This window comes from Strigops habroptila, chromosome 7 (assembly GCF_004027225.2).
Source record: "Strigops habroptila isolate Jane chromosome 7, bStrHab1.2.pri, whole genome shotgun sequence".
Classification (NCBI taxonomy): Eukaryota; Metazoa; Chordata; class Aves; order Psittaciformes; family Psittacidae; genus Strigops; species Strigops habroptila.
This window is the reverse complement of record NC_044283.2, coordinates 16713275-16740960: the sequence shown is the minus strand read 5'-3', so window position 1 is coordinate 16740960 and position 27686 is coordinate 16713275. Positions and strand designations below refer to the sequence as shown.

At 36.1% G+C, this 27686-nt stretch overlaps 1 protein-coding gene across 10 annotated transcripts in view; it reads left to right on the top strand.

Annotated features, from left to right (window-relative positions):
* The window catches only part of LCORL (ligand dependent nuclear receptor corepressor like), an 81616-nt gene that overhangs the window by 40402 nt on the left and 13528 nt on the right, over positions 1-27686 (top strand). For 4 of the 10 annotated variants that reach the window (XM_030493219.1, XM_030493217.1, XM_030493220.1 and 1 more), the window contains exons 5-7: positions 2721-2975; positions 12514-12604; positions 21671-26529. In XM_030493219.1, the coding sequence (XP_030349079.1) occupies positions 2721-2975; positions 12514-12604; positions 21671-26529 (5205 nt within the window). Of the gene's footprint in view, positions 1-2720; positions 2976-12513; positions 12605-14015; positions 18182-21670; positions 26530-27686 lie in introns of those variants that run through there. The other 6 variants (XM_030493226.1, XM_030493218.1, XM_030493225.1 and 3 more) reach the window with 6 other exon arrangements.

The window sequence follows — 27686 nt, the reverse complement described above, 5'->3', positions numbered from 1 at the left end:
CTCTTATCCTAGTAATATCAGGACGTCTATAGTGATCTGAGAGAAACTAGAGGAACATCAGAGCTGCTTTTTATTCCTGATCCTTAAAGACTGTTCTGCTGGGTTTGAGGTAGTATGTATGTACATATATCATCCGTGGAGTAAATACACATGCCTCATGTTTTAAACCAACTATGTGAAAAAAGAAGCTTCAACAAATGTGGGCATGTAGATTTAAAGTTTTGTAAGTTGCTATATTCAGGACTTCTAATAAGGCATCTTAGAATAAAAACTTTTTGGGTCATTCAGAGTATATCTGGTGCCATCTGCTGATAATAATTAAGAAATATTTGCTAGTGATACTGAGCTCAGAGATCTAATACTTACCCCAAAATACAGTAAATTGCATTTAAAAATTTCAGGTGACTAATTACAAATTTGCCACGTGTAGTGAAACTTTCCTACCATGAATTTAAAATCACAGGTCTCTACATGCTTTCATTGTATGCTTGTACAATAATACAGACTTACAGCCTTTGAATGTAAGGAATTAGACTATATAATACACTTGAAGTGCGTGTACCCTAGTCTGGTCATTCAGGAGTCTTATGTTGATAAAACATTATATAGAAGTTGCATTTACCCTTAAAACGTCTATTTTCTTTCGAAAATGTACAGTGTGTAAAAAGAAAATAGCTTATGAAACCACGTAACTTTTTCTTCTTCGAGTATCTGACATCTTATTTCTCTTTTATATCATTTGGAGAGCTGTGAGAAATTATTTCTAACTTCGAAATACTCTAAATTACTTCTTCCTTGTAATACAAATTATGCATCTGCAGCTTCATTCTCTATTAGGAAGCAAAGCATCATTAATAGGAATAAATCAAGAGGAGCTTTTCAGTACCCCTGAGGAGGTTACTGGTTACTGGAGGTTACCGAAGTCTTTACAATGGTGCCTAACAGGACAGTGAAAGATAACAGACAATTTGAAAGAAGAGGGTCCTTTTTATGTAAGGAATGGTGAGGGCAGGTAAGCAAGTGGAACAGGCTACCCAGCAAGGTTGTACAGTCTCTATCCATGGAAGTATTCAAGTCTGAACTGGATAAAACCCAGAGCAACATTCTTTGGTCTCTCAATGGTCACTCTTGCTAGTAGATGGATAAAGCTTCATTGGCATAAAATGCTTGAGCAAATATGCTGCGTTATACTCCAAACTACCTATTAGGAAATTTACACTTTGCGTGCAAACATCTACCTGATCCAGTCCTTTCGGTTTCTCCACTTCCATGAAAACAAAACTCAATTTGTCTCCTGTCTTATCTGTTCCAGAGTATGTTAAGTATCCCAGTAACTGCCACCATGTTGTTTTGTGTTTCTTTCAGGCAATCCATGCTGACCTAAAAGCTGATTATTCTGTATCACATTCACACTTACCTTAAATCTTTAAATCCCTGTCCCTTCTTGATGAAATCTATTTCATTCGTTACTTGTGAACTCAAGGATGGGCAGTAGTTAAAACATCAAAGAGGATATTTTTGGTTTGTGTGTGCATAGAGTTGAAAGAGTAGGAACAGTGGGGTAGTGAAATGAGTACTACTACTACTACTTAGATCTTTTGAGTATAGACCATTGTGCTCGTTTTGTGAAATAAAGTATTGCAGTCATCAATGCAGTTTTGCATTAATGAGTAACACAGCTTGCTTTAACTGAGTTTCTTAATTACGTTGTTTATGCTAAGTATTGTTATTTATACATAGTTACTTATGCTTTATTTGATTGATCTTTCTGGTACTTCGTATTAGGATTCTTTTCAGCGATTAGCAAATTTAGTTTCAGCTATGCTTGTTAATAAGATGTTTAACTTTCTTCTAGCTGATAGATAACATTAGAATAGCTATCGTATGTTTGATCCTTTTTGGGTTTTTTTGAAACACTTCTCTCCACGGGACTGTTAGACACACAAATGAAAAATAGGGTACCTCCAGTTTAGAATAGGAAATAAAGCTTTTCTGCCAGGTGTTTTTATTGGTAGAACTTCAAAAATGCCCTGAAAATCCTGTAAGATTTTACAATAGAAATCTACAACTTTTTTTGTAGAATTCAATTGCTTGTGTTGCTGCAATTTGTATGATGTTTCAAGTAGCATCATAGCAGTTTTGACATCGCAATCCTGATTCTACAATAGGGATTGTAATCTAATATGTAGGTGAAACAATTTTTTTCTCTAAGATCAGCTCCTCAAAAGTACAACTATTTTGTTATGAGAAGGACTAATAAATAGTACTGCAACTGAATTTTTTTTGTTACAGTTCTTTGAAAGTGACTTATGTATTAATTCATAGCTTTATTTAACTTTCACTGTTTGTATTCAAAATTATTTTCAAAAGTGAACATGTGCAGTCTGCAAATGAAAATTTAACTTATTTGCCAGCAATAAATACAGATTCTGACTCCCATATTTGCGTTACAGATCTACCCACATAGTTTTACTTGCATGCTATGACAGAGGAATGAGGTAAAAATTACTGATGCATGCTAAATATGTTCTTCAAAGTGACCTCTAGTTAGGAATGCTCATAAGAAAAACTTGCACACATCGGAATTAATGTGTTCGTTACACATGTACTTATTATACACATTTATTTGGCTTATGGGAAGTATTTATTTAAAGACAAGTAATGAAGTTTGGTTTTTTAATGCATCTGTTGCCTGTGTTGTTGTTGTGTTTTATTCCTAGATCTTCCTCAGAACTGTGATCCTAACATTCCCCTAGTTGCTCAGGAATTAATGAAAAAAATGATCCGTCAGTTTGCGATTGAGTACATTTCAAAAAGTAGCAAAATTCAAGAGAACAGAAATGGTTCATCGTTTGAACCAAGTCTGATATGTAAAAGTATCCAAATGAACCAAACGGAAAACTCCCTTCAGGAAGAACAGGATAGCCCTCTAGACCTCACTGTGAATCGAACTCAAGAACAGAATACTCAGCAAGGTAAATGTCTATATCTGCTTATTTGTGTTTTGCTGTCATTTATTGCCTTTTGAAGTCTTATTCATTTAAAAAAATATGTCTGTGTCAAATATCCTTGTTTCATTTTTCCAAAGTAGTAGTCAGTGTATAGGAAAAAGAATTATCCTACGTGATTAAAATAAGGTTGAAAGAAAATCAGCATTGCATCAACTTAACACTTAAAGAAAACTAATATATTTTCCTTCAAGCACCAGGAAAAAAATGTTGTAAGAGAACTGGTGGGGAGAAACCACCAAAAAAACCCCCACCAACCAGCCAAAACCCTACATTCTTTCAAGAAACATTTTTCGTATTATGTGTGAGCAGAAAAATATTTTCATTTCTGAGTGCCTGCGTTAAATAAGTGGCATTGGAATTTCTCAGCTTTTGCATACTGAATCTAAGTCAGCTCACCTGTGGCTGTCACAGGTAACAGTGGTCCAAACTTCTGTGGAAGAAGTAAATGGTTCTTACGAAGCTTCCTGAGAAGAGAGAGAAGGATACTGGAATTTCAGAGAGCAAAGGTCATTGTGTCTGTGTCGGCCCTTGGACACCTGGATTCTTTAAATACAGAGTGGTTAGAATGGTGCAAATAGGAGATTTGTTTGGGAGGAAATTTCCATACTTCATGCCTTAATCATTATAGATCAGAGCAACTTTCTTAATTCAGAGTAAAGCTAGAAAAAGAAAAAGTCTGTCTCGCTGTCCTTTACAAAGAGGAAGTAATTTGCCTCAAGGAGTACTGCTACCCAAAACTGATAACAGTATAATCACAAGAATGTTGTGGACTTTGAACTTGATTTGGATTAGCAGCAATTTTCAGGAAGGGTTGTGACTTCATGTGCAACTGAAAGCAGTGGCAAAAGCAGCTTTCGTTGTTTGCAGATACAAGAGTCCATGTTAATTCAATAATACTGCAGACCAAAGGGAAAAGTTTACCTATACATCATATGCCATACTAAAAAAGTTAAGGTAGAACTGCAGATTTTAGTTTTTGAGGAAAAACATACCTTGGTCAGGGCGAAAGTAGATTTCATATGTGTGTGCTCAGTGATGCAGTCTTCACTAAGATGGCACATGCTTTTGGGGGCAGTACTCTAACATGGATTTACCTTGCTAAACATAACTAGTCTAGATTAAAGTTTAAACATCCTTTCTCTTTGTCATTAAGAAATTGTGGAATTCCTACTTTTATTCCTCATGATCAGCAGAAACCAGTTCATGCCTGTGTTTAGTGAATAGCTTGTGCAGATTAAATCCTGAGAAAATATCTGTAGTGCTTTGACATACATTTGCTATGAATGAATTAGATTTTAGAGATTTATAACGGACCGGGTTGAAGCATGTTTCTTTTGCAACGGCAATAGGAAGTACTTTCCTGGTATCAGCACTGTAGCCTGTTGCTTACTTCAACAGCTGGTTACAAAGAATAACAAGTTTAAAATGTCCATGAGGGAGCAGAGTCCCCAGGGACAGGTTCTGGTCCATGCTGAGCCCAAATAAATCTTTGAGGAATGAAAGGGAAGGCAGAGGGTGAACAGGGCAGCGATGGGAAGAAAGTTCTGCTGCCACCCTCAGCTATTTGAAAATCTATTCATCTTCTGTCCAAGAATAACTTAAAGTATAAAGAGATTGAAGTATTTTAATTTTTTTTATATGATCTGCATTTTTCTTATAACAAGGCTAAGCAGCAAGTTTAGAATTCTGCATCTGCAGCAAAATATCTGAGGCTAAAATATTTGCTCAGCATACATAGTTTACTATGTGAAACTCATGCTAAGATACTGTAGATTCTCAGAACTTGCACTGCCATGTTTGCTGGAATGCTTTGCAGATGTTAAAGATACTAGTCTTGCTCTGAAGTTTGGAGCTACTGAAATGAGAAGTGTTGAAACAAAGCTGCAGCTGGAGAAAGGCTTTAAGCCATCTTCTCTAGCAGTGAAGTTGTACTGCGCTTAGCATTTCCCATCAACATAAAATAGCGGTTTTGAGCTATCTTAGCTTTCTGCTCTAGTGGTAGCAACACAAGCAAATAAGATTAAGATGGAAAAAGTCAGCCCGCTCTCTTCATTTGCATTGTGTTCTAGGTGCAATGATTCAGGAAGAGTTCTTTCAATTAGCTATTGTCAGGGACTATGTATTACTATTTTACCTACTCTTCATTTCTGTCCTTTTCCTGAAGAAAGCTTGGATATATTGACATGTTACATGCTTACACTAGGGAATCATGAAATTTTTCAATTGGATCATTTTTAAAAGTACATTATTCTGTGCCTAACATAATATACTTCAGTCTGGAGACTCATAAATTATACCATGGTTCCCTTCTTAGTAGTGTCTTTCAATTGTTATGCAACTCTTGTTATTATTTGCTATTTGTAATTCCTGTTACAATTTCCAAATGAAGTGGCAGTAACAAAGCAGGAAGTGCAAATTTGTACATTTCTCTGATGGACTGTCAAAGGTGAAGTCTGTCTTAATTCGAATCTTGTGAAGCAGATAATGACCTAAATTCATTTTCTGTTTAGGCAGGTGCTTTGTATTTGTAGTAGTAATCTTTTAAAATTAATGATCTAACTAATAAAGCAGTCTTGTTCCTTCACTATGGCAATGATTCTTGGACTTAAGTTGAGAGGAAGGAGTAAGTTTTATATTCCGGATCACTAGAAGGATTTTTGGGTTCTTTTTGCACTGAGCAGATCCAAGCTAAATGCTATCTCAATACTGAAAGAAAGATTCTGCCACTGAAGATGTCTGGATGACCTTATCTTCATTTAAGAAACCTTCTTGCTTTCCTCCAGTATCTGCTGGCCATCTCTGAAGTACTCCCAAAATATTCAGGTCTGACACTTCGAGACTTGATACCCCTGTGTATTGGGTTTACATGGCCAGGTTTTGGTAGCTGGGGAGGGCTGCAGGGTGGCACCTATGGAAGAGGTCAGCTCTGTGACAGACACACCACAGGCCAAAGTGGAGCACATCCATGAGGTTTGTGGTACCTCTGAAAATGTATTTAAGAAAGATCAAAAATGCTGGAAGACAGAGGAGTGAGAAACAGCAAGGGGAGCAACAAGGTCAGAGAAGAAGCGGGGGGAGGTGCTCCAGGCACCACAGCAGGTATTTCCCTGCAGCACAGAGGTTGCAGTTATTCACACTGCAACCTGTGGAAGACCTCACATTGGAGCAGCTGGATATTTCCTGAAGGAACTGCAGTCTGTGGAGAACCCACAATGGAGCAGGGGAAAAGCATGAGGAAAAGGTCCTGTAGAAAGGATTGTATTGACTGTAACTCCCATTCCCAACCTTGCCTGTGCCGCCTGGGCATGGGCAAGAGAGGTAGAAGGGTTGGGAGTGGTGCTGAGCCTGGGAAAAGGTAGGGTAGGGTGGTGCTTTAATTTTTGTCTTTCTCATTATCCAAATCTATTATAATTTGTAATAAATCAATTCCCCAAGTCTGTTTTGCCTGTGATGGTAATTGGCACATGATCTCCCTGTGTTTATCTTGATGACCTTTTGCATCTTATTTCTCTCTGCCATCCCTGTTGAGGAGAGGGAGTGAGAGAAGGACTGTATGGGGTCTGGCTACTGGCCAGGGTCAACCCATTGCACCCCTGGTACTGAATTTAAGCACTGGCATCCCAGTATGTCTGGCTGGTGCCTGACTGATAGCAGAGTCCCAGATTATGCTCTGCTTTCTTGTACGTGCGGAAGTGTGGTAACTTAGCAGGGTGCTTTTATTCCTGTGCTCCTTGCTGCTAAGTAATCAGGCAATTTCTTCATGGTCAGTCAATTGGGAGCAACTGTCTCAGATACCCATATCTTGCTCTTTTTTCCTAATCCATGTAATTCTTAAGACTGTCCAGGCCTTGAAAAGAATACTCTGTATAGTGAAAAAAAGTGTTTTGTGAACACTGCATCTAGCAAAAAATAGGGTGGTGGTGTGTATTTTTGCAATATTATTTGTCCTCAAAATTAAGACAATGAAAAAGCAGCATCCTTGTAGAATAAAATATTGAGTGAAGAACAGTCTTGAAATATCCTGCAGCAACTTATTATTTTCTTGTGCAGTAATGATCCTGAGCTCTTTGGGGAGTGTTCCCAGCAGCAGTTGACTTGGGTGCAGAGGCCTCTTTCCCTTGATAGATATAGAAGAGTTGATCACTCTCACGCTTCTAAGCAAAGTGACCTACAACAGGCAGAAGTATAAGCAGTACAAACAAGTTATCTGATAGTTTATCTTATTCTTATTGCTGTGTCTTCTAGGAACAATGATAGTTTGTAAACATAGCAGAAGAATGCAAGAGAATTTGCATAGATTTCCATGTTTCATTGATCTATCATAGGTTGAAGACATCAGAAGGTAGCCGGCAATGTGCGACACTTCGCTTTGTGAACTTTTTACAGCTAGGCTGTAGCTTTGTTGTTGCTGTTGGCTGTTACTGAAGAAGTAGGAAAACTAAGGATAATCCAAGGCAAAAATCCTGTTTAAATGATTTAAAATAGCATTTTATTATCTAGTTTAACAATGTTCATTTGATTTCACCAAAATTTGTAGCAAAGATTTCTGAATAATGGACCAGAATTTGGAAACAATTCTTAATGTTTTGAATAGTGGTTTCATATTGTGAAAATCCACACTGAAGTTAGTATGGCAACTGGGCTCACAGCATGTATGGCCTCTTGTTTGTTATGTTCAGGGCTACTGAAAGAATCCCAAACGTTACTGAAAATAACCTTTTATTTTCTTCATATATTGTTCTTACCATCTGTGTTGGGGAAAGTACTGTGTTTTTTGAAGGTACGCATGCTAAGTTCCCAAAGACAAATTGTATGAGCTGTAAGTATATTCAGGAAACAGTTTGTTTAATGCTTCTGCATGACAAGGTCACCCTGAAAATGTACGTTTTCGGAGGGCAGTAGGTATTTATTTCTTCCTTGGCTGCCTTGGTGGCTAACAACCACGCTCCTTGTCAGACACTATCTTGTTTGCTTCTCTCTCAGTGGCACAGGGGAGAAAATAGGAAGAACAGGAAGGAGAGCTCATGAGTTAAGAATATTGTCATTGCTTACCGCTTGCCATCATGGGCAAAACAGGCTCTGCTTGGGGAAAATTAACTTCAATTATTGTCTGTTAAAATAATTATTATTTCCGGTAGTGGAAATAGAAAGACACATTACAACACCATCTTTCCTCCCCCTTTCCCAGCTCAGCTTCACTCCAGACACCCTCGTGATGACCACCACCCCTGTGGTGCAAGGGGAATGGATGTGGGGTGTCTACAGTCTGTACCAAACAGTTTCTTCTCTGCCATTTTCCTCTGCCGCTGGGCTTCCCTCTGCTGTTTTCTCATTCTTTTTGTTCCCTTTTTCTGCCTCCAGCCAGCACTTTTTGCCCTTTCTTAAATAGGATTTCCCAGAGGTTCTGCCCAAAGGGCTGCTGGGCTCAGCTGTGTCCAGCAGTGGTCTGTTGGAACCAGCTAGAACTGTCTGTGCTTGGCACAGGGCAGCCTCTGGCTTCTCCTCGCAGTTGCTGGCAAGACCTTGCCATGGGCACCCAGTGCATAGCCATATACTTTTCGTCTATCAGTTTTTCATTTTACAGAATAGCAAGTCAGCACAGCAAAAAGGGGCTAGTCAAAGCCGTAGTTAAGAATTAATTGTCATTCTTACTGACACTTCTCTGAAAACATTGTCTTCATATGCAGCAGCACAAAAAATAGCCAGCAGAAAGCAAGACATCATCAGGAAAGGTAGTGAAGACAAGACAGTGTCACTTTGTTGCTATGAAAAACCTGATTGAGGTTTACCACAGTAGGATGGGTAAGGTAGAGGGAGAGTTATTTACTAAATTGCACAATATTAGAACTAGGCAGGGCTTGCTGAAACTTCTTGGAAGAGAAAAGCATGTAAGGGGCAGCTTTTGCGCAGTAGTTTGTGAATATCAGAACTGCTGTGACAGGAGATTGTGGAAATGGACAGTGTCACTGGGTTCAAAAAAGGCCTTGGACAACTTCCCAGCTAACTGAACTAAGGCCAGAAACTAAAGCTGGACTAGACAGGGATGTATCTCTCAGATCCTTATTTCAGTGATTACTGAAGAGCTACTGAGAGAGCAGGAGAGGAATGAGCTACAGGTGGTGGCCAAGCTGATGTGCTCTCCCTAGGAGAGGCATTTTCTTGTGCCTGGAGACTGAGGACTGGGTAGAGTAGGTTGTCTGGCCTGGTATGGCAGTTCATAATAGCTAGTGAGAGGTTTCCTGAAACCCAGGAAAAAGAAGTTTGCTAGAAACACCAAATGTAGGAATTCAAGAGTGACCCATACAGTTTCTGTTAGTTATTCTTCCACCTCCTGGTTATTTTGAAGATGACCTTTGATCACGCTTAATTATTTTTTGGTGTTGCTGGACCCGATGATCTTATGCTGAGAAGCAAAGACTAGAAGTGGAGCCATTTCTTTGGAGATCACAATCATTAAATTTGCACAGAAATAACTTCATTAGAAGATCATGAGCAGCAGACCTGAAAAATTAATATCTTTTCTATATTATCCAGTTACATAGTGTTGTTTATGAAGACTGTCGTCGTGGTAGTCATGGCTTCAGCTAAAGAGTAAACGTAATTCCATATCTTTTATTGAAACTACCTTAGAGTGGTTTTGGTTGGGGTTTGTTGTTTGGTTTTTTTTTCCCTGATATAACTCAGTTCCTGCCCAGAATTCTTGCCTAAATGCCCATTCTGAGTGATTTGATAGAAATAGAAAGTTCTGGCTTGATTTAAAAAAAAAACCTTATTCCTACTTTGCAAGTTAGCAAGTGTTCAAGGTTCATTTTCAACCTATAGGATACCTCTTTGCAAACCTTTTGGTCTTGTACCTAATGAAAAGTGAACATCTCTACTCTGTCTGTGTGTATATATATGCACACATTCATTTCATTAGGTAGCATTTCGTCATGTCTTAAAGATTTATAACAAATGCTGTCCCTTTCCTACCAGTTGTAGGTGCTCCTTTGTTATATAATAATAATTGATACTACTAAAAAGCACGAAGATGTACGAAACCAGGAACTACTGTGTATTTTTATTGAGTCTTTTTGTCTTATCATCCCTTTCTGTATCAGTTGGGGGGGTTTGTGTTACTTGTTTGGGGGGGGACAGTGCTGATTTCGGTTTTTTATAATTTTGAGGTGGGGGGGGGATGTAATTTGAGTGAAATCACTGAATAGAATCCTGGTGTGTGGTGACTTTATCTGGTATTTTGTATGTGTATCAAATTTCTTGCATGGTTCTGTTTCACTCCTGAGGATCAGCTTCCCATAAAGCATTGTCTTTAGGGAGGTGTCATATTCTTAATGCTTACATATGCTGTGTTGGAGGAACAAACTGTCTTGAACTTGAAATGACTCTTCAGTTCTGCTTACCCTTTGGAGGCATAAAATGTATCTAATTTTTGTTTTAGAAGCCTGTATTTTCAGTACTGTCTTCTTTTTAGTAATTTTTCAACTTACTGGTGGCCTTGTCTTGGCAAAGCCAGTTCTGAAAGATTGGAGATGAAAATGATTTTTGTTGGATTTTGTTACAGAGTTTTGCAAGAGTCTTTGGGTTTTCTTTGTTGGGTGGTGTTTGGTTTTCTGGGTTTTGGGCTTTTCTTTTTCCATAAAAATCTAGTTAGCTTCATTTTAAATTTTTTTTTTTTTTTAAATTTGAATACAGAGAGTATTAGCTCTTGATGAGTTGTGAACTTTGAAGTTGTTTTTTCTCCAGTGACTTGCTCTAGTCACCTCTTCTAAACTTATTTTATCATAGTGCCTATGAATATCAACTGAAGACAGAGAAACTGTTGTGAAAGGGAACACACACAAGCACTTAAGAAAGGGAGTTGTACTTTGTGTGACTGACACAACACAACAGATTAAATCTGTCTGTTACGCAGGACTTGAGTATATTGCGAGCTTAGGTATTTGTAATATTTTACAGCTGGGTATGCTAGATAGTCCTTGAAAAATACTTCTGTAGTGCTTTTAATTGGCTTTTCCTTCTGGAATGTCAGAAAAGCTTATTAACTAGTTCTTCCTTTAGCTTTCTTAGGGTTAAGGAAGACTTTGAAAGGAATGTGTTCAGGAGTAAAGGAGCATCTTTGACAAGTGGCATATTTATAAATGTTTTTTCACTCAGGCTGAGTAATGCTACTTTTTCTCTCTTTACCTTTCAAATAATACAAAATAGTTGAGAGAAAACAGTCAAAAATGAGGAAACACAGTCAAAATTAAATAGCTGGATTCGGTTACTACACAGAACTATTTCTATGCAGCATTGGTGTAAAAGACAGTTGCCCTAACGATTTTTCTGACTTCTTTATTTGAGTGTTGGTATTTGGACTATTCAGCCAGTGCTTCATGTCTGCATCTGAGGCTGTGGGAAAATATATACAGTTGATTGATGTTTTAGAAATAATATGCAGTAACATGAAAATGACACTAATGTAAAAATGGGTAGCATAAGGTTGGTTGTAGACCTGAATGTTGAGCTACTTGTTGAAACACAAAATCGGATTCGCAGAGGTCAGGCATACGAAACAGCCCAAGTTCGAAACAGAAAACCAAGGAAGAAAGGTATGAAATTAAATATATTTAGGGGATTTATCTATAATTTAAATGCACTTTTTTTCTTTAAGACAAAAACTAGGAGTAATAGCTGTGCTAATTAGCTGTTTTAAATTTCAATGTTCTTAAATATTGATTAAAAAAAATGGTTTTCTATTTCAGTACTTCATAGACTTCAACAGTCAACTATAATTCTTGAATTCAACATTTGCCAGTGACTTAACAGAGTGGACTCCCACCCCAGTTTAGGTCTTTCCATTTCTCTAGTTTCATTATTACATATATGCGGGGGTGGCAGGGGGAATATGTATAAACAAACTGTTAGAACATTTGATGACATAGGTCACATGCCCAAAAGTCTGTTCTGGGCTCAAGCTCTCTTCCCAGTTACTGCTGTCTCATCCAGTACCCTGGTCTGGTCTCACAGCTGACCCTGCTCTGAGCAGGAGGTTGGTCTAGAGACCTCCCGAGATCCCTGTAAGCCTGAATTATCCTGTAAGCCTATGATTTAGTTATTTCAGGTTTAACTTCAGTATCATGCTTGGTTGTTTACAGTCTGTAAATATGAATATATGAATAATAAGTGCATTGCTTTGTTTGCCTTGAAAGTAAACAATGCAATATATATATGTATGTGATTTTTAGGGAAACACTCATGTGTCCCTGTTGAAGACAGATTCTTCTTTTAAATTTTATTATTTCTGAATAGGATGATTGTACTTTTTCCTTAATTTTAAAAAGTTTTGTTACCAATCATATATAAAACCGTTTGCTGACAGCTGACATTGTTAAAGGGATGTCAGTAATTTCACAAGATAAAGTAACTGCTTAAAAAATGGGCCATAGGTATAAACATTTGCTAACAAGATTTCAGAGAGCATCGTTAAACAACTGCTATCACCACTACTCGTTCTTTGCAGGGGATGGAGTGCTAGATCTCTCTACAAAGAAAAGCGCAAGGTTGGAAGAACCAAAATATGACCCAGTGTGTTCTGAAAACTCAGTGTCTGGGTAAGCAATGCTTAGGAATCTCTTCGTCTTATGTAAAAGACAATCCAGGTTTCTCTCCTCTGAAGTCAGGTTTTGTGTTCATAACATATTTGTATATACTGACACACACATGTTCCTGGTTTGCTTTCAAAAGAATTTTTGTCACTCATAAGTGTGTGTCTATGTATATATCATATGTTTCATTTGTCTTTTTCCTTTTTTTTTCTGTTTAAAGAAAAGTTATCAGAACAATCACCAAACTTTAGTTCATGTTACTAAAAATTACCTGAAAATTTATTACATAACACATTTAAAGTAATAGGCTAGCAGAAGAAGATGTAAATACATTCTTTCAGAGTTTACTTAGGAAACTTCAATTTTGGACAAAAATGAGCATGTTAATATTTAGATTTAAAATATTCTTCAACTAACATGAACAATTTAAATGACTATCTCTAATATTCCTTAATGAGAGAGACAGAGTAAGCAAGCGTGAGAGAGAGAGCTCTTAATCATCGTACTTATACTTACATCATGGTTCTGACTATGGTGTGTGGTGGCAAAAGGTTAAATTTCTTTATTCAGCAAAAAAAAAAATCTGCATCTGCTGAAAGCTACCACAAAACTAGTGAAATGCATTGTTTTGTTGGATTTTGTTACGATCTTGGCATCTTCCCATCCACTAGCCATAGCAGGACCCTTTTTGTCACCTGTACGTCTTACCAAATAACTTACTACAAATAGGACTACAGTAGCAGTATTTCTTGAATGATGTAAAATTGCATTTTATTAATTTGTTGATATGACGAAGTTTTAAAAGAAAAATGGCTTTGTAATTAGAGAGCTGTAAATAGTGGCTAGAAGTCTTTAAAACTGTGTTTTATCTTGCCAAAATGGACTTGTTAGCTACAGCACTTTATCTTGTTGTAGAAAGCCTAGTTTTGCGTAAGTCTGGGATGTTTGTGTGTAGTTATGTACTTATTGCTGCAAATTTTCTATGAGGGGGTTGACTCTTTTATTACTTGTTTAGCGGTAACGTCACGTTTCTACTAACAAAAACTCCTTCAGGATTTGGGTATTTAATGGAACGTTAATTGTACAATTAAAATTATAACAGTGTTGCTCTGCAAGCATGTGAACAAGGGGATATAGCAAGCACATGAGAATATTATCAAATGCTGAGCTAGGATATAAAGTTCTTGGAAGGGCTGCTGTAGAAGCCACCGTATGATTTTTGACACACTGTCCTACCAGAACTGTAACATTTTGCTAGGATAATCATTTAACTACCACATCTCAAAGGCTTAAAAGTATCAGAAGCAGTGATGTTACCGAAGCAAGGAGTATAATAAAGGAGTGGACCCTTCCCTTCCATAGCTGTGTGAGAGTCTCTCATACATCAGTTTACCATCGTTTCATTCCATCCATCCAGGAGACTACACAGACACAGAGAGGACTATGTGGAAAGAAGTGCTGAGTTTGCAGATGGTTTGCTCTCAAAAGCTTTGAAAGACATTCAGTCTGGAGCACTGGACATAAATAAAGCAGGCATACTTTATGGCATACCTCAAAAAACTTTACTTCTCCACTTAGAAGCCTTACCAGCAGGAAAGCCTGCACCTTTTAAAAACAAAACTCGAGATTTCAATGATAGTTATTCATTTAAAGACAGTAAAGAAACTTGTGCAGTCCTACAAAAAGTAGCCTTGTGGGCAAGAGCTCAAGCAGAGCGCACAGAAAAAAGTAAACTCAGTCTACTTGAAACCTCAGAATTAAAATTCCCAACAGCTTCCAGTTACCTCCACCAGTTAACTCTACAGAGAATGGTCACTCAATTTAAAGAAAAAAGTGAAAATCTACAGTATGAAACTTCAAGTCCTACTGTACAATTAAAAATTCCTCAGCTAAGAATAAGTTCTGTGTCCAAACCACAGTCTGATACTGCTGGTCTTCTGGATGTTATGTACCACGTTTCTAAAACCTCCTCAGTTTTAGAAGGATCAGCTCTTCAAAAATTGAAAAATATACTCCCCAAACAGAACAAAATTGAATGTTCTGGACCTGTAACTCACTCAAGTGTTGACTCCTACTTTCTGCATGGGGACCTCTCTCCTTTGTGTCTTAATGCTAAGAATGGGACAGTAGATGGAACCTCAGAAAATACAGAAGATAGTTTGGATCGTAAAGATAATAAGCAACCACGAAAAAAACGTGGCCGCTATCGGCAGTATGATCATGAAATAATGGAAGAAGCAATTGCAATGGTAATGAGTGGGAAAATGAGTGTTTCCAAAGCACAAGGAATTTATGGGGTACCTCACAGCACTTTAGAATATAAAGTAAAAGAAAGATCTGGAACACTGAAGACTCCGCCGAAGAAGAAACTCCGATTACCAGATACTGGCTTATTTAATATGACAGATTCAGGGACTGGCAGCTGCAAGAATAGTAGCAAGCCTGTGTAGAATAATTGTTAGCGAATTGTTTTGTGTGTGTGTGTATGTATGTCCGTATATACACACACCATGTGAGAAGTACATATGCTCACTCTGACAGAAGACGTGAAACTATACAGTTCAAAAACCACATGCCTTTTGAAAAATAGTTTTATTCAGGGTTTTCACTGTGGACAGAATTATAGAGTTGCTCACTTAATTCTGATAGTGTGTATTTAATATAATCCTTGTATAAATAGGTGAAAAGATTCAGGTTTTATTTAGTAGTCAATAGCATAAAGATGTTTTGAGAAAACAAGTATTTGTCATGTGAAGCATAATTTTTAATTGGTGAAAAACCACTCTACCCATTCAATAATCCATCTTATTACGGAAATACACAACCGAGGGTTAGCAGATTTTATACTTCACAGAATACTTGCAATAAATTGTAAGTAACTCAGATTATACAAGTTAAGGGGTGTTTTTAAAAAGCTAGTTCCTTACAAGGAAGTGGATTTGTGAAGTATTAGTAGGATATAGTACATTCTGTGAAAGAAAAAAAGTTCATCGTTGCTTAAGTATCCAATACAAGTAAGAAAAATATTTCATTACTAAAAATGTGTGTTTAGCAGGCATAAACTGCATTTTTTTATAATTTTAAGAAAATTTTGTTGTTGGTTTAGAAAGAAATTGGTGTTTACAAAGTGTACACTTATGAAATCTGAGAAATTACTGTAGTTATAGAATTATTAAATATGAAATAAGATGGAATACTGAGAGCATAAAATAATTTAAACTTTAACATAATTTTCCTTTTTAGTTTGACAAATAAGGTAACTTGTAAGGTTTAAGAAGAAAGTTGGAATGCAACTTAGAGCATGTTCATAATGTGCACAGAATGAGCTTGAGAATGGTTTGGGTTTGTTTGGGTTTTTATATTGAAACGTGCTGGTTAGTTGATGTTATGACTACTTAAAATTTATTTAAGGATTGTGTCACACTCCTTTTGAAGAACCTCACTGTAACTGTAATGTATTTGCTGCTGTGACATTTCAAAACATTTTCAGTTTTTCAAATGAATACCAAGTTACATTATCATTTTGCTAATAACCAAATTTGCAGTTCAGGGTCTTGATAGAAATACAGATATTAAAAGGTGAAGCTGTTTTGAACTTTCAATAATATAAATTCTTTATAAATTTGGTAGTTAGAAGTTAGGCAGTTCACTTTAAATACGTAACTTTTAATAGAATTTAAGGGAGACCAATTACCTTCATATTGCAGTTTTTATATGAATTTCAAAGTATTCACATTGGACTTTATATCATACTTAATTTTTTTGTGTACTATCACAAAGTATATGTCTACAAATGAAGAATGGGGGCTTGCTTCATACATTCAATACCGAACATCAATGCCCTTTTCCTCTCAAAATGTATTTTTTTTAATGTATAATTTGGCATAGAAAAAGACTTTTCTCCAACTTCTATACATTTAGTACACACGCATACATTTTTTTTCACCCAACAAATTCACATGTGTATAGGTTGATTATATAAATGAAATGGGATGTTAGATACATATGGGCCACATGAGGTAATTTGATTTATAGATAAACTTGCCATTAGAAACGTGGAGAGCATACTGCAATATTGGTGGCAAAATCTAGCCCATATTAACGCTACTAAAAAAATGGTAACTTCCTTTTTAAAGCAAAATACTCCATCGAAACTGCACCACCAGTGTCTCAGATCTGGTCTCTCAGATCTATACTGAATCTTCTTCAGTGATTGAAGTTTACTTGCATATTACAGAATGAATCCTTTTTTAAGCAGAACTGTACCTGATAACAAGGAGGTCATAAAACAGCAGATGTCAGGGTCATCTTTCATTTTAAAAGAATTAAGCCATATTTTGTGAGGGGGCCGGAAGGATTAATTTGTGAATATATCCCCACAGAAGAATGAGGTTGAAAAACCTTAAATGTTTCAAGATCTGTCTTTATACAGTTTTACTTGCAAAAATCTGGGGCTTCAATACTTTGCCTAATATTTGTACCATACTGATGTTTTCTACTCCTCAGACAATGTTATAAACTTGAGTCAAAAGTTTATATTGAAGGCAAGTTAGAGTACTCTTTTTATATCATTTAAAAGATGACCTGACCAAAAACTTAACAGGATTCATAAAATCAGGGATCATTTTACTATTGACTTAACAGTACTCAGTAGTTTTGTATGTAATATTATAATTAATTTTCAACATTTTAGTACTTGTATTTATTTTTTGGTCAGAAATAGTATATTAAAATATTTTTTGATAGTTTATAGATGATACTCAACCTGTAAGTGTTTAAAGGAACAGAATTATTTGTTTCTAATTATTAGGTTAACCTTTGACTACACAACTAAGGAAAGGCAGGGAAATATTTAGATTCTCCTATCCCAACCCCTATGTATTCCATTAAATGTCATTTAAAGTACACATTTTGAACTGTTTTATAAATTCAGTTACCAGTCACTACTTAATAATTGACAATTTCTGAAAATTCCTGTTTCAACAGAATTTTAAATGAAGGCGAAAGCAAGCCCTACATGCTTTCTACTTATTTGAATGTTTCTCAAGTATTTTATATTAAAAAACAGTGCCTCTGTTTTTAGAACTACTGCTCAGTAAAGCTGTTTAAACCATTTCTGGTAGCTAATGACAATTTTATATTAAATTGTATATTAACTTTAGTGAGACTGATTTTTTTAGTTGTTTACAGTACAAATACTTGTATTTGTTTTTTAATTGCAGTATTTCCATTGTCGCAGTAATTTAGTAAAACTCTGTGGCTGCCTTGATTTTTGACAGATTTTTGTTAACAACTGATTTTTAGGCAATTAGTTATATTTATGCATAAATCAATTGCACTATAATTCATGAATTATTTATTACAATATTTTCTAATGAATTCCATGTATTTGTCTTGTGTTGTAAATGTACTGTAATTCTGTTTCTTCTTTGTGTTGTTATATTTCTAAATCTGATTGTATGAATTTAATTGTTTAGTTAACGTGTTTCTACGTTGTAATTTGTAGTAAAGCACTTCAATGCTTTTGCACATAAATTTACAACACTGATGTGTGATTGATTTGCTCATTCAGTAAAAAAAAAAAGAAAGAAACAAAAACCTGTACACTGACTCCTTTGACTTACTCCTGAGGCACAAGTTCATTAGCAGTAGCATAAGATCAAGAACTGTATAAATTAAGCACATAATGACTAATTTTACTATGAGTATTCTATATACCAGAAATAGTAGTTTTCAAGACGGATAATCTCTCAGAATTGATGCATTACTCATAGAATTAGTTCTGTAAATTTCTTCTCATTTATAACAGCTATATCCTTTAGTTTGCAGCTAAAAAATATTATATATTACAGATAACATATAGCTTTTTTGAGGGATTTATTTACTTAGGAAAGTCAGAAAACAAACATTTCTATAGGACAAATTTACTGTTCTATAATAGTTCTATGCTGTTTGTATGAGTACTTAGAAGTGTGTTCTGTTCCCAGTCTGCAAAGAAGTTGCTAGATTAATCTATCTTGTCTGTGGCTGAGACGACAGAGGATAGAACACCAGGAAGGGACATCTTTTGGGAGTCCTCTGACAGAGCTCTTTCTGATAGTTTTTGGCTTTGTGGAGGAGGCAAAGGTTTACTTTCTTATACATAAAATAATACGCTGAAAGGCTAGTACTTAACCTTATCTCATCTCTGCCTTTGTGCCAATGTTCTACTCCAGTCAATCCCCACTCCGTGGTATTAACCATCCCTGTCCTCCAGCAGGGAGGTAACATCGTTCCGTGCTTAACCTTTGTCCTTGGAGATATTGTGCACAAAAGGCACTGGGGGAGCAGTGCATATTGATCCTCTCACTTCCTCAGTTTCCTACCCATGTGTGATTTGTAGAAAGTGTAAGACTGTTCTGTGAAGGAAGTATGCAATTGGGAAAGCGATAGCTCTTCCTTCTAGGGAGTTGTGTAAGCCTTTTATCTTGAGGATAGCCTAAATTACTATGTGACGGCACATATTTAAAGGGCTGTAGGTGGGAAACTGAAATATAATTCCATCATTTTATTGAAAAGCTCCTAAAAATTAGTGTAAGTATATTGACAGCTCTACAGAGAGACACTTTAAAGAAATGGGTTGCTTTAATGGTTTAATTTGTTGCATAGTAAGCTGTGCTCTGAAATGGTAACAGAGTAAGGGGTTGGTGTGTTTTCATGAACTTGGAAGATCATGTGGAGTGTGGCGCTGTTGCAGTAGAATAGCTGAAGTTGTCAGCTTTAGAAACTAACACACGTTAAGGGAAAGCAGCTTATAGATGTTAGACCGATAAGTTGGAAAGAAACTGTATTGGAAGAATGTCCAGTATGTCTGTGATAACCAGGATATTACTTTATACAACAGGTTCATCTCCAAATAGCGAATTCAGAGCCGTTTTGAGGCCTTTGGAAATTTTGGTTACTGACCTTGAGAAAGCTTTAGGGAGGTTTCTTCCACCAGTGAGCATACTTTCAATAGCAGTTATGAAACAGGTCCTATTCAATTAAAGCTCTCCAGTGAAACTCCATTAGACATACCTGGTGAGTCTAGAGGGACAGATATCTGCCTGGAGTCTGAAAAGACTCTACAATAGCCATCTTTTTTCCAAATTAATACCTAACAAATTTACTGAGATTTATGAGCAAAATATTGAAGACCTAGTGCCATGTTCGTTTTTTTTTCTATCTGGCCTTTCAAAACATTATTTAATTGAAGTCACGATGATGGCAGGGGAATTATTTTTTATCCATAACTGTGCTGCTAGAATAAGCTTTGTTTTCACAAGTGTAGCAATACATTTCAACACCTCATGACTCTTGAGGTTGTTGGATCGAGTAACACTCAGACTCTTCTCAGTGAAGCAGCGTCTCAAAACCGGTTAAATCCTGACAATGACATGCCCTTGAATGTTGGTTTTACTTTAGATTGAAAGTGTAGAGGGGTTTTTGTCTTTTTAACACTTCAATTATTCAAAGTTTAAACATAATTACAATTTCAGCTAGGGCATTCACAATTATCTGATGCTTTTAGGAGTTAGTATCATCTAGATGCTTGATTTTGAATATATACCATTTCATACAAAGTTTTACAGAAGAAGGAAAAAACTTGAGGAATTATGAAGTATAGTTAACTAGTTTTAAGCTCTAAACTTTAAAATCCATGTGGGACAATAAAAATACAAACTTCTGCATGTAACTTCCAGTAAGAAACCTTAAGCTAAAATTATTTTAAATGCCAATAACATTGGGTATGAGCTAATTAATGAATAGGTAACTTTATAGAAATTTTAAATATGTTTCTTCCTTGATAATACAGCTGTAGACCAAATCAAAATGAATTTTTTCCAAAGTACAGGCTTAGATGCAAAAAATTACACAAGATAATAGCAAGGCAAAAAGTTAGTGTCATGTTCAGAGTTTGGTGATATGTTTAAACAATACATACTTTTCTAAAACAGAATTCTTCTAATATTTTCTGCTTATGCAGTTGGTTTCAGTAAAACATTTGAATTAGGTATTAACTATCTGTTGATAGTTGCTATTCAGCATAAGGATTTTGTATTTAATTGAAAAAATATCCGTATTAATTTCTGCCATGGAAAATTTTCAGCTTTTCAGTATAAATGATTTATTAGGTAAGTAGTGACATTAGTTTTAATAATTTGTAAGAAATTCATTAAATAGTTAAGGTAGTATTTTATGAGTGATTTTGAGTTAATATCTTTGAGAACAACTGCTCAGAAGTCTTTTTTAGATATAGGCCTACCCTGTATTTGAGATTTAAAGGATATTGACCTTTATCACGGAAGTTATTTATTCCAGTGGTGATTATCTCTGTTTAATGAAGGAATCCGAGCCTGTGTGTAGTATATTGCAACGAAGAGCCTGTGATGCACCACTGCAGTTTATTTAAAAACTAGAAGGGAAATTTTTATATGCAAAAAACAATAACAGTAGCAAGTGGCAGTTTTTCACAATTTTCTCTGAGCCCATTAAGTGTTCTTGAAAAAACAAATATATAAATAGAAAATGTATTTAAAAGGATCTTTAAGAGTATCCTGAAGAGCATTTAATACAGTTTGCTATATGAATATCTTAGTGTGGGATTTGGAAGAGAAGGATCTGTTCTTGCCTTTGCCACAACCATGAGTTGTGCCCTTAGGCAAGGCATTTACCCTCTCTGTGCCTCACTTTTGTGATGTGGGAGTAATATTAAGCTCCCTTGGTTCCTGGTGAGGTTTTCCTTCATTGATTAAGGTAGTTTGAAATATCAGAAAGTTAACATTATTCTCATTACATTTTAGATATCAGAAGCTATGTTTCAAACTATTTTTTTCCCCTTAATTTTTTCCTGATGATTTTTCTTATGATAGGACTATCACTGCTATAGATAAGATGAACATCATTGCTAGTGACACTCGCAAGTATAGTGCAAATAGAACAGAACTATTTTGCAAACTTCAGGTTATTAGGTTTGAGTTACCATTGTAACAAGCATTAGATATGGTGTTTTACTGTAATTTATATTTTGTTTTGATTTGTTTTCATTTTCAGTTCAAGCTCAACAGCTGATGCAAATTCAGAGGAAACAGCTAATTTTGAAAAAGGAAAATCAACATTAAGCAAAGTTTTGGAGTCTTTTTGTTCATATCACTGGCAACAGACTTTGGCTATGTTAAAATTTCTAATACAAGATGAAAACTTTCCTATAGCTTGCAGTTGCAAGCAAACACATTTGGTCCACTCTGAAACTCCCAGTTCCCTTACTGAAGAGGATGTTCACGTTTCATTTTGTAATTGCAATGGGCATATGCTGACAAAAAGGTGCTGTTTACAAACTCAAAGACCAAACACTTGTTTACCACCTCTGTCTGTCTGTATTAAAGATTTCCATTCTTTGTCATGCCAAGCTGTAGCAATTGGATGTATTAAGACAATGGTGAACAAAGCATGTAGTTCTCATAAGTATTGTGCTGAACAGTTGCAAAATTACAACTGGCATTCTGGGAAAGCAGCAGCATGTACATATTCAACTAAGGACTGTGATCTCTTGAGCAGCATTAAAAATTCAAATAGATCTCGCAGCCCATCACCACCTCCACTATCACCTGTACAGAGTAAAGAATTTGAATCATTGGAAGGATCGGTTACAGATTTCCCAACTTTAGACAACAAGCTTGAAATATCCGTCAACCAGCCTCCATCCCTCTTGCCAGCTGAAGGAAGCAACGGAAAATTTGAATATGAAAGTAAAACATGCAAAGGAAAAGAGACAATGTTGCTATCAACAGACCAAGAAAGCAACAACTATTATATAAATCCCGAGAAGGCTGAGAAAGGTGAACATTCTGCCATTTTTCAAGATTTAATGGACCGCATTAATGAAAAGCTAAAATCAATAGACACTACAGATATAGCAACAAATCTTGTAAAACTTTCTAGCAGTGACAGGACACCAGAAAACGATGTCAAATTAGGAGACTTCATAACCTCCCTTTTGCATAATGCTAAGGCAAGTGATTACAGCTTTATGGAGTTACTTCGCCAACATGATAAACAAATGGAAAATAAAATCATCCAAACAAGATTTCGCAAGCGTCAGGAAACTTTATTTTCAATGTATAATTCTCCTGATTCACCATTCATTCGACGACAGTCTTTGCAAATCAAGAGGGAGCTTGCAAGCCTTGATGAAACCCTTGTAAGAAAAAAGTCAATTTCTGAGAGAAATGCAAAGAAATCCACCAGAAAAATCGATAAAATATATCCAAATAAAAGACACAGTTTTACTGTGATAGAAGAGGAGGCTTTGCAACATCTTGAAAATAACCCATGCATGAATTGCCAAACCAAACCAAGGTGCTTTCCACTACACCAAACAGAGTCTTTCAAACTACCTCTTACTAATTTTCACACTAGCTCTGGCTTTCTAGTTCTTTCAGAAAACAGTGCTATTGCAGCCAGACAGGCGAAACTCGCAAAAACGCAAGGAGATTGTGCAACCTTAAATGAGACTGGTCAAATTCCTCTACAGGATGAGAGTAATGGAATCTTGGGCAGAACTAAACGTAATATTGTGCCTCCTGGATGGTACTCTGTGTATGTAACAAACAATATTGTGTTTAGAAAGTCATCCAATGCAAAAAATGCTTGTGAGAGTTTGGAAAAAATGAAACTAAATAAAGATGTTCATGCTGAAAGATGCAGTGACATAAATATCAGCAAAATTGTGAGAGACACAAATCTGCAAGTTGTTGTAGAGCGTTTAGAAGATACAATAAGCTTAGCCAGAAAGACTAACAACTCATTGTTGGATAGTTACAGAATAAGCCAAAAAGTTAATGCATACGAACCGGTTATGAACCCAGGTGCTAGAAGAGGCTTGCCTTTCACTGTGAGTGAAATGGGATTCAAAGGACAAAGCTTCCTTCCACATTCACATGTGCCAAGCAGCAGTAAAATCAAAACCATGTGTGTGACAACAAACAAACAAGAAATGGTTATACATCAAGCAATAAATGACAGCCTTTTGAAATCTCTGACCTTTAATTCATCCAGTTCAACTTCCAACAATGGGGACTCAAATACAACTTCTGAAGCTGGGGAGATCTCATCTCCCTTAAACTACTCCAGTCCTATTAAGCTTATGTTTGTCTCAGAGGTTAATAGTAGTGAAGGAGTCAAATATACTTTGACATCTGCAGCTGCATCTTCTAAAGGAAGCACAGATATTTGTTTGTTTCAGGGGCACTCCAACACTTTGTTAGACAAACAGGTCACAGGAGACCTTTCTCATGCAATCTGTGTCAAGGATTGTGATTACAGTGAAAATGAGACCAAGGAGGAGTCCAGTTGTGTTTATGCAGAAGCAGTTACACGCTTTTGTCCAATTGGTCAAACTACCTTAAATGACTCAAAACAAAATGACGAAGTTGTGGAGAAACCAAGCAGTAGTAGTGAATTGGTTTTAAAAAGAAAACCTGGTAGACCAAAGAAAATAGGTCCTCAAGTTGTTAAGCAGGTTAAGAGACCTATTGGACGGCCTCCTAAACCAAAAGTAGACATGACTGAAAGTACAGAACCTAGACCTAAACTTAGTAGTGATGGTAAAAGTACCGACTTGAGTGCAGGAGTAATGGAAGAAGTTAACAGCAACAAAAATATTACTGTGACAGTTGTTTTTGGAAGGTCAAGAAGAACTAAAAGACATGTTTCTGAAAGTAATCTAAATGTAATTAGCATTCTGCCCACACAACACATTGATTCTAATTTTGCTAATGACCACAGCAAAGTAAGGCACAATGTGGAAACTGAAAATGCTCTTACTGAAATAGTAAAAGCCTTACAAAATTCTTCTACTGAAAACGAGGTCTCTGGTTATGACTATGTCAGACCTATCAAGAGTAACCTAGCATCACCACATCCGTGCAGCAATATTATACGGCCTATTAAGAAACCGCTAACCACCATTCGTAAACCCGGCAGGCCAGCAAAAGTAAAAATCTCCGGCATATCTGTGACTGTTAATAGAGTTTCACCTCAGGAAAGAAAAGTGAGTATTAGCAACTGTTTGCCTCCTTTGCAACAGCAGAGTGTGTTAGAAAAAAATGTACCACAGGAGAGGAAAAATCAACTGTGCAATAATATGGGTCAAGTAAAGAGCATGCAGAAAGATTCTAGAGAGGATAGATCAAACAATGTTATTACAACAGTGTCAAGAAAACATGAAATTCCATCGAGACATTCTGCTAGAGACAGAAAACCCTCGCTGCATTTTTTACATTCATTAGCATCTTCTAGTGCATTTACTTGTAGAAGTGCCTTACTACATAAATCTTACAAACTCCATTTGAAAAAAGCTAAAGATCGAAAGGAAAAACATAGGCAATCAAATCAGAGCACAGCATCCAAAGATACCTCAGAACTGAGAAATTCAGGAAATGCAAAAATGGATCTTAAGGATGGTGAATTCGGGGCCATTAATGAAGTATCATCGGATCCCATTTTTTCATCTAATCCTTCTCTCAGGTGGTGGCCTACTTCCACTTCAAGTGACACTTTGTTGGAAGAACTAAACAATAGATTTGAACAAATAACTAATACCTGGTTGCGAGTGGGGGGAAATGAGTTTGATAAATGTGAGTGTGAAAAAGGGAATCCCATTGAACAAGACTGTGATACTGAAATGTCAAACCGTTTAGACTCCTGCCTTGTAGAACTTGAAACATCACCTATAAAAATGCTTTTTCAGAAAAAGTGTAATATGAATGAACTCTGCACCTGGTTTATGCAAACTACAGAAACGCAGTCTCTCTCTCTAGTGAGAAAGGCAAATGCTCGCAATCCATTAGAAGTAGTTAGTACTAGAGAGATAAAGATGGAAGCTAAACAATCTGATCTTAATACTTGCCCTTTCAGAAAGCACTTTAAAAAGTTTGCACTATCCTCGCCTTCCAAACCAGCAGGGAAATTACAGATACTACATAACATGGTGAGGTCTCCAGTCTTAAGCATGAAAAGTAATTTCACATTAGCCAGATTAAAAAGAAATGAATTTAAGAAGCTACGGCGTGATAGATGGGGACAGATGAAAAAGCTCTATAACCAGGCTCCCGGAGGCTGGAAATCAAAACAGAAAAATCTGCAGTTCTTTTGCCAAAGCCAGTTGTTTAAAAGTACAAGTGGGGAAGCCAATGATGAAATGCCCAAGCTCCAGGAAAAAAATACAGTAGAAATCCAGCCCACTCAGACTTTGGTAGAATCTCAGAGTAGCCTCTTGCCAACTGAGAATGAAGCCAGAGATGCATTTGTTCAACAGATGATGGGATCTTCTGAGTTTAACCCACATCCTGGTTTAGCAAATATACTTAAGTCACATGCAGAGACAAACGGAACAGTTTGTTGCCAACAAAATGTTAGAAAAGAGCAAAGCCAAGATAAATTGTTTCAAAATACTTGGAAAGCCAAAACCTTTAAAGATTGTAGGATATTTCTGAAAAAAATCAACCATATCGAGCAGCACAATTCATTTAAGTTAAATAATGTCATTTATTCTCCGGAAGCTGTTGAAAGTAAAAGCACTCAGGCCTATATGGAAGAAAAAAGACATCCTCTTTTGAGGTCCCATTCTACTAAACAAAATACATTAAAGAAACAAGAAAATGAAATGGAAACATCTAAAGGATCCAATTCTTCTAAAGTGACTGAAAGGCTGGATGACCAGTTTCACAGCACAAAATTTAGAGGTGTAAACCATGATGATAATCCTGCTGGTAGTTCTGAAGTTCTTATCAGAATAAACAAAAGAAAAAGTCCACAATGGGAGACCACTGATACAAATATAAGGAAAAGGCATAAGAGACAATCATGCAGTAGTGGACAAATGGCAACTTATTACCCAAAGTACCAAGTAGGTAAGTTCCTGTTCCCCCCTTCATCTTAAAATTGTAGTCTTAAAGAATTGGAGAAGTCAAACAACTAAGCACTTTGGATTTTACTTTTTTTTTAATTGCATGATATTCATTTTAATTTCAGAGAAGTCATGAAATTAACCATTACATAGCATCAGAGTAATGCCGAAAAGTGCAATTTTTAAAGGTATATAATATTTTACATGAATCTTTCAGCTACAGTAGGTGTGTTACATTCTATTACGAGTATAACACACCAAGATAAAAGAAAAAGAGCTAACCTAAAACAGCTCATACAACAAATCAAGTTCTGACATGTCTGAACTCGGTCACAACCGGTTATCGGTTTCAAAAGGAACAGAATTTCATTCCACTGTGTAGTTTCTCATATTGTGAGGAAGGGTAAATAATGAAAACGAAGCAGAAATTTAGTGTATTATCATCTACTTGTTTTAAAAAAGTCATCATTGAATGATTTCTAATATAAATCAGTAATGATTTTATAAATATATGGTAAAAAATCGTACTACGTACTTCTGAGAAGTATTCATTCAGAGATCCGTTTTAGTATCTATTCATTGCCAAGTGAAATCTGATGACTATAAAGTGTTTGTACGTTGAATCCTTACACAACAACTTAAAATGCAAAATTATGCTAGACGAGTACGATACACAGTTACTATGCTAAATGCATTGGCTTGGAAACTCTTTAGGCTAGTGTGAAATTAAATCCGTTTTTGAAGCTAGATATTTATAATACATTGTAATACAAATGTGATCTTAGAAAGGCTGTTATATTACTTACAAAGATGGTACACTTACGAAGTTATTTCTTCCGGTGGGTGAAGAGATCTCCTTAAACAGAAGTCTCAACTCATTTCAATAAAATAACTAAGGTGTGAAATACCAAGTGAAAAAAAAAGGTTCTGCAATAGGAATTAAATTACTGCAGAAGTATTTGTTTATAGAAACAATATTGTATTAGCTAATCTGATTATATTGCCCAAAGGAATAAAAAAACTCTTCAAAATACCGGAGCAAAATCTTAGGCCCCCCTTTGTATTATATTTTGTAGAAAACTATCTCCGGTTATAAACTGAAGAGTTCATTTAAGTTGTAGTAAAAACAACATTATGGCTCTTGTATACTTTATTTCTTTT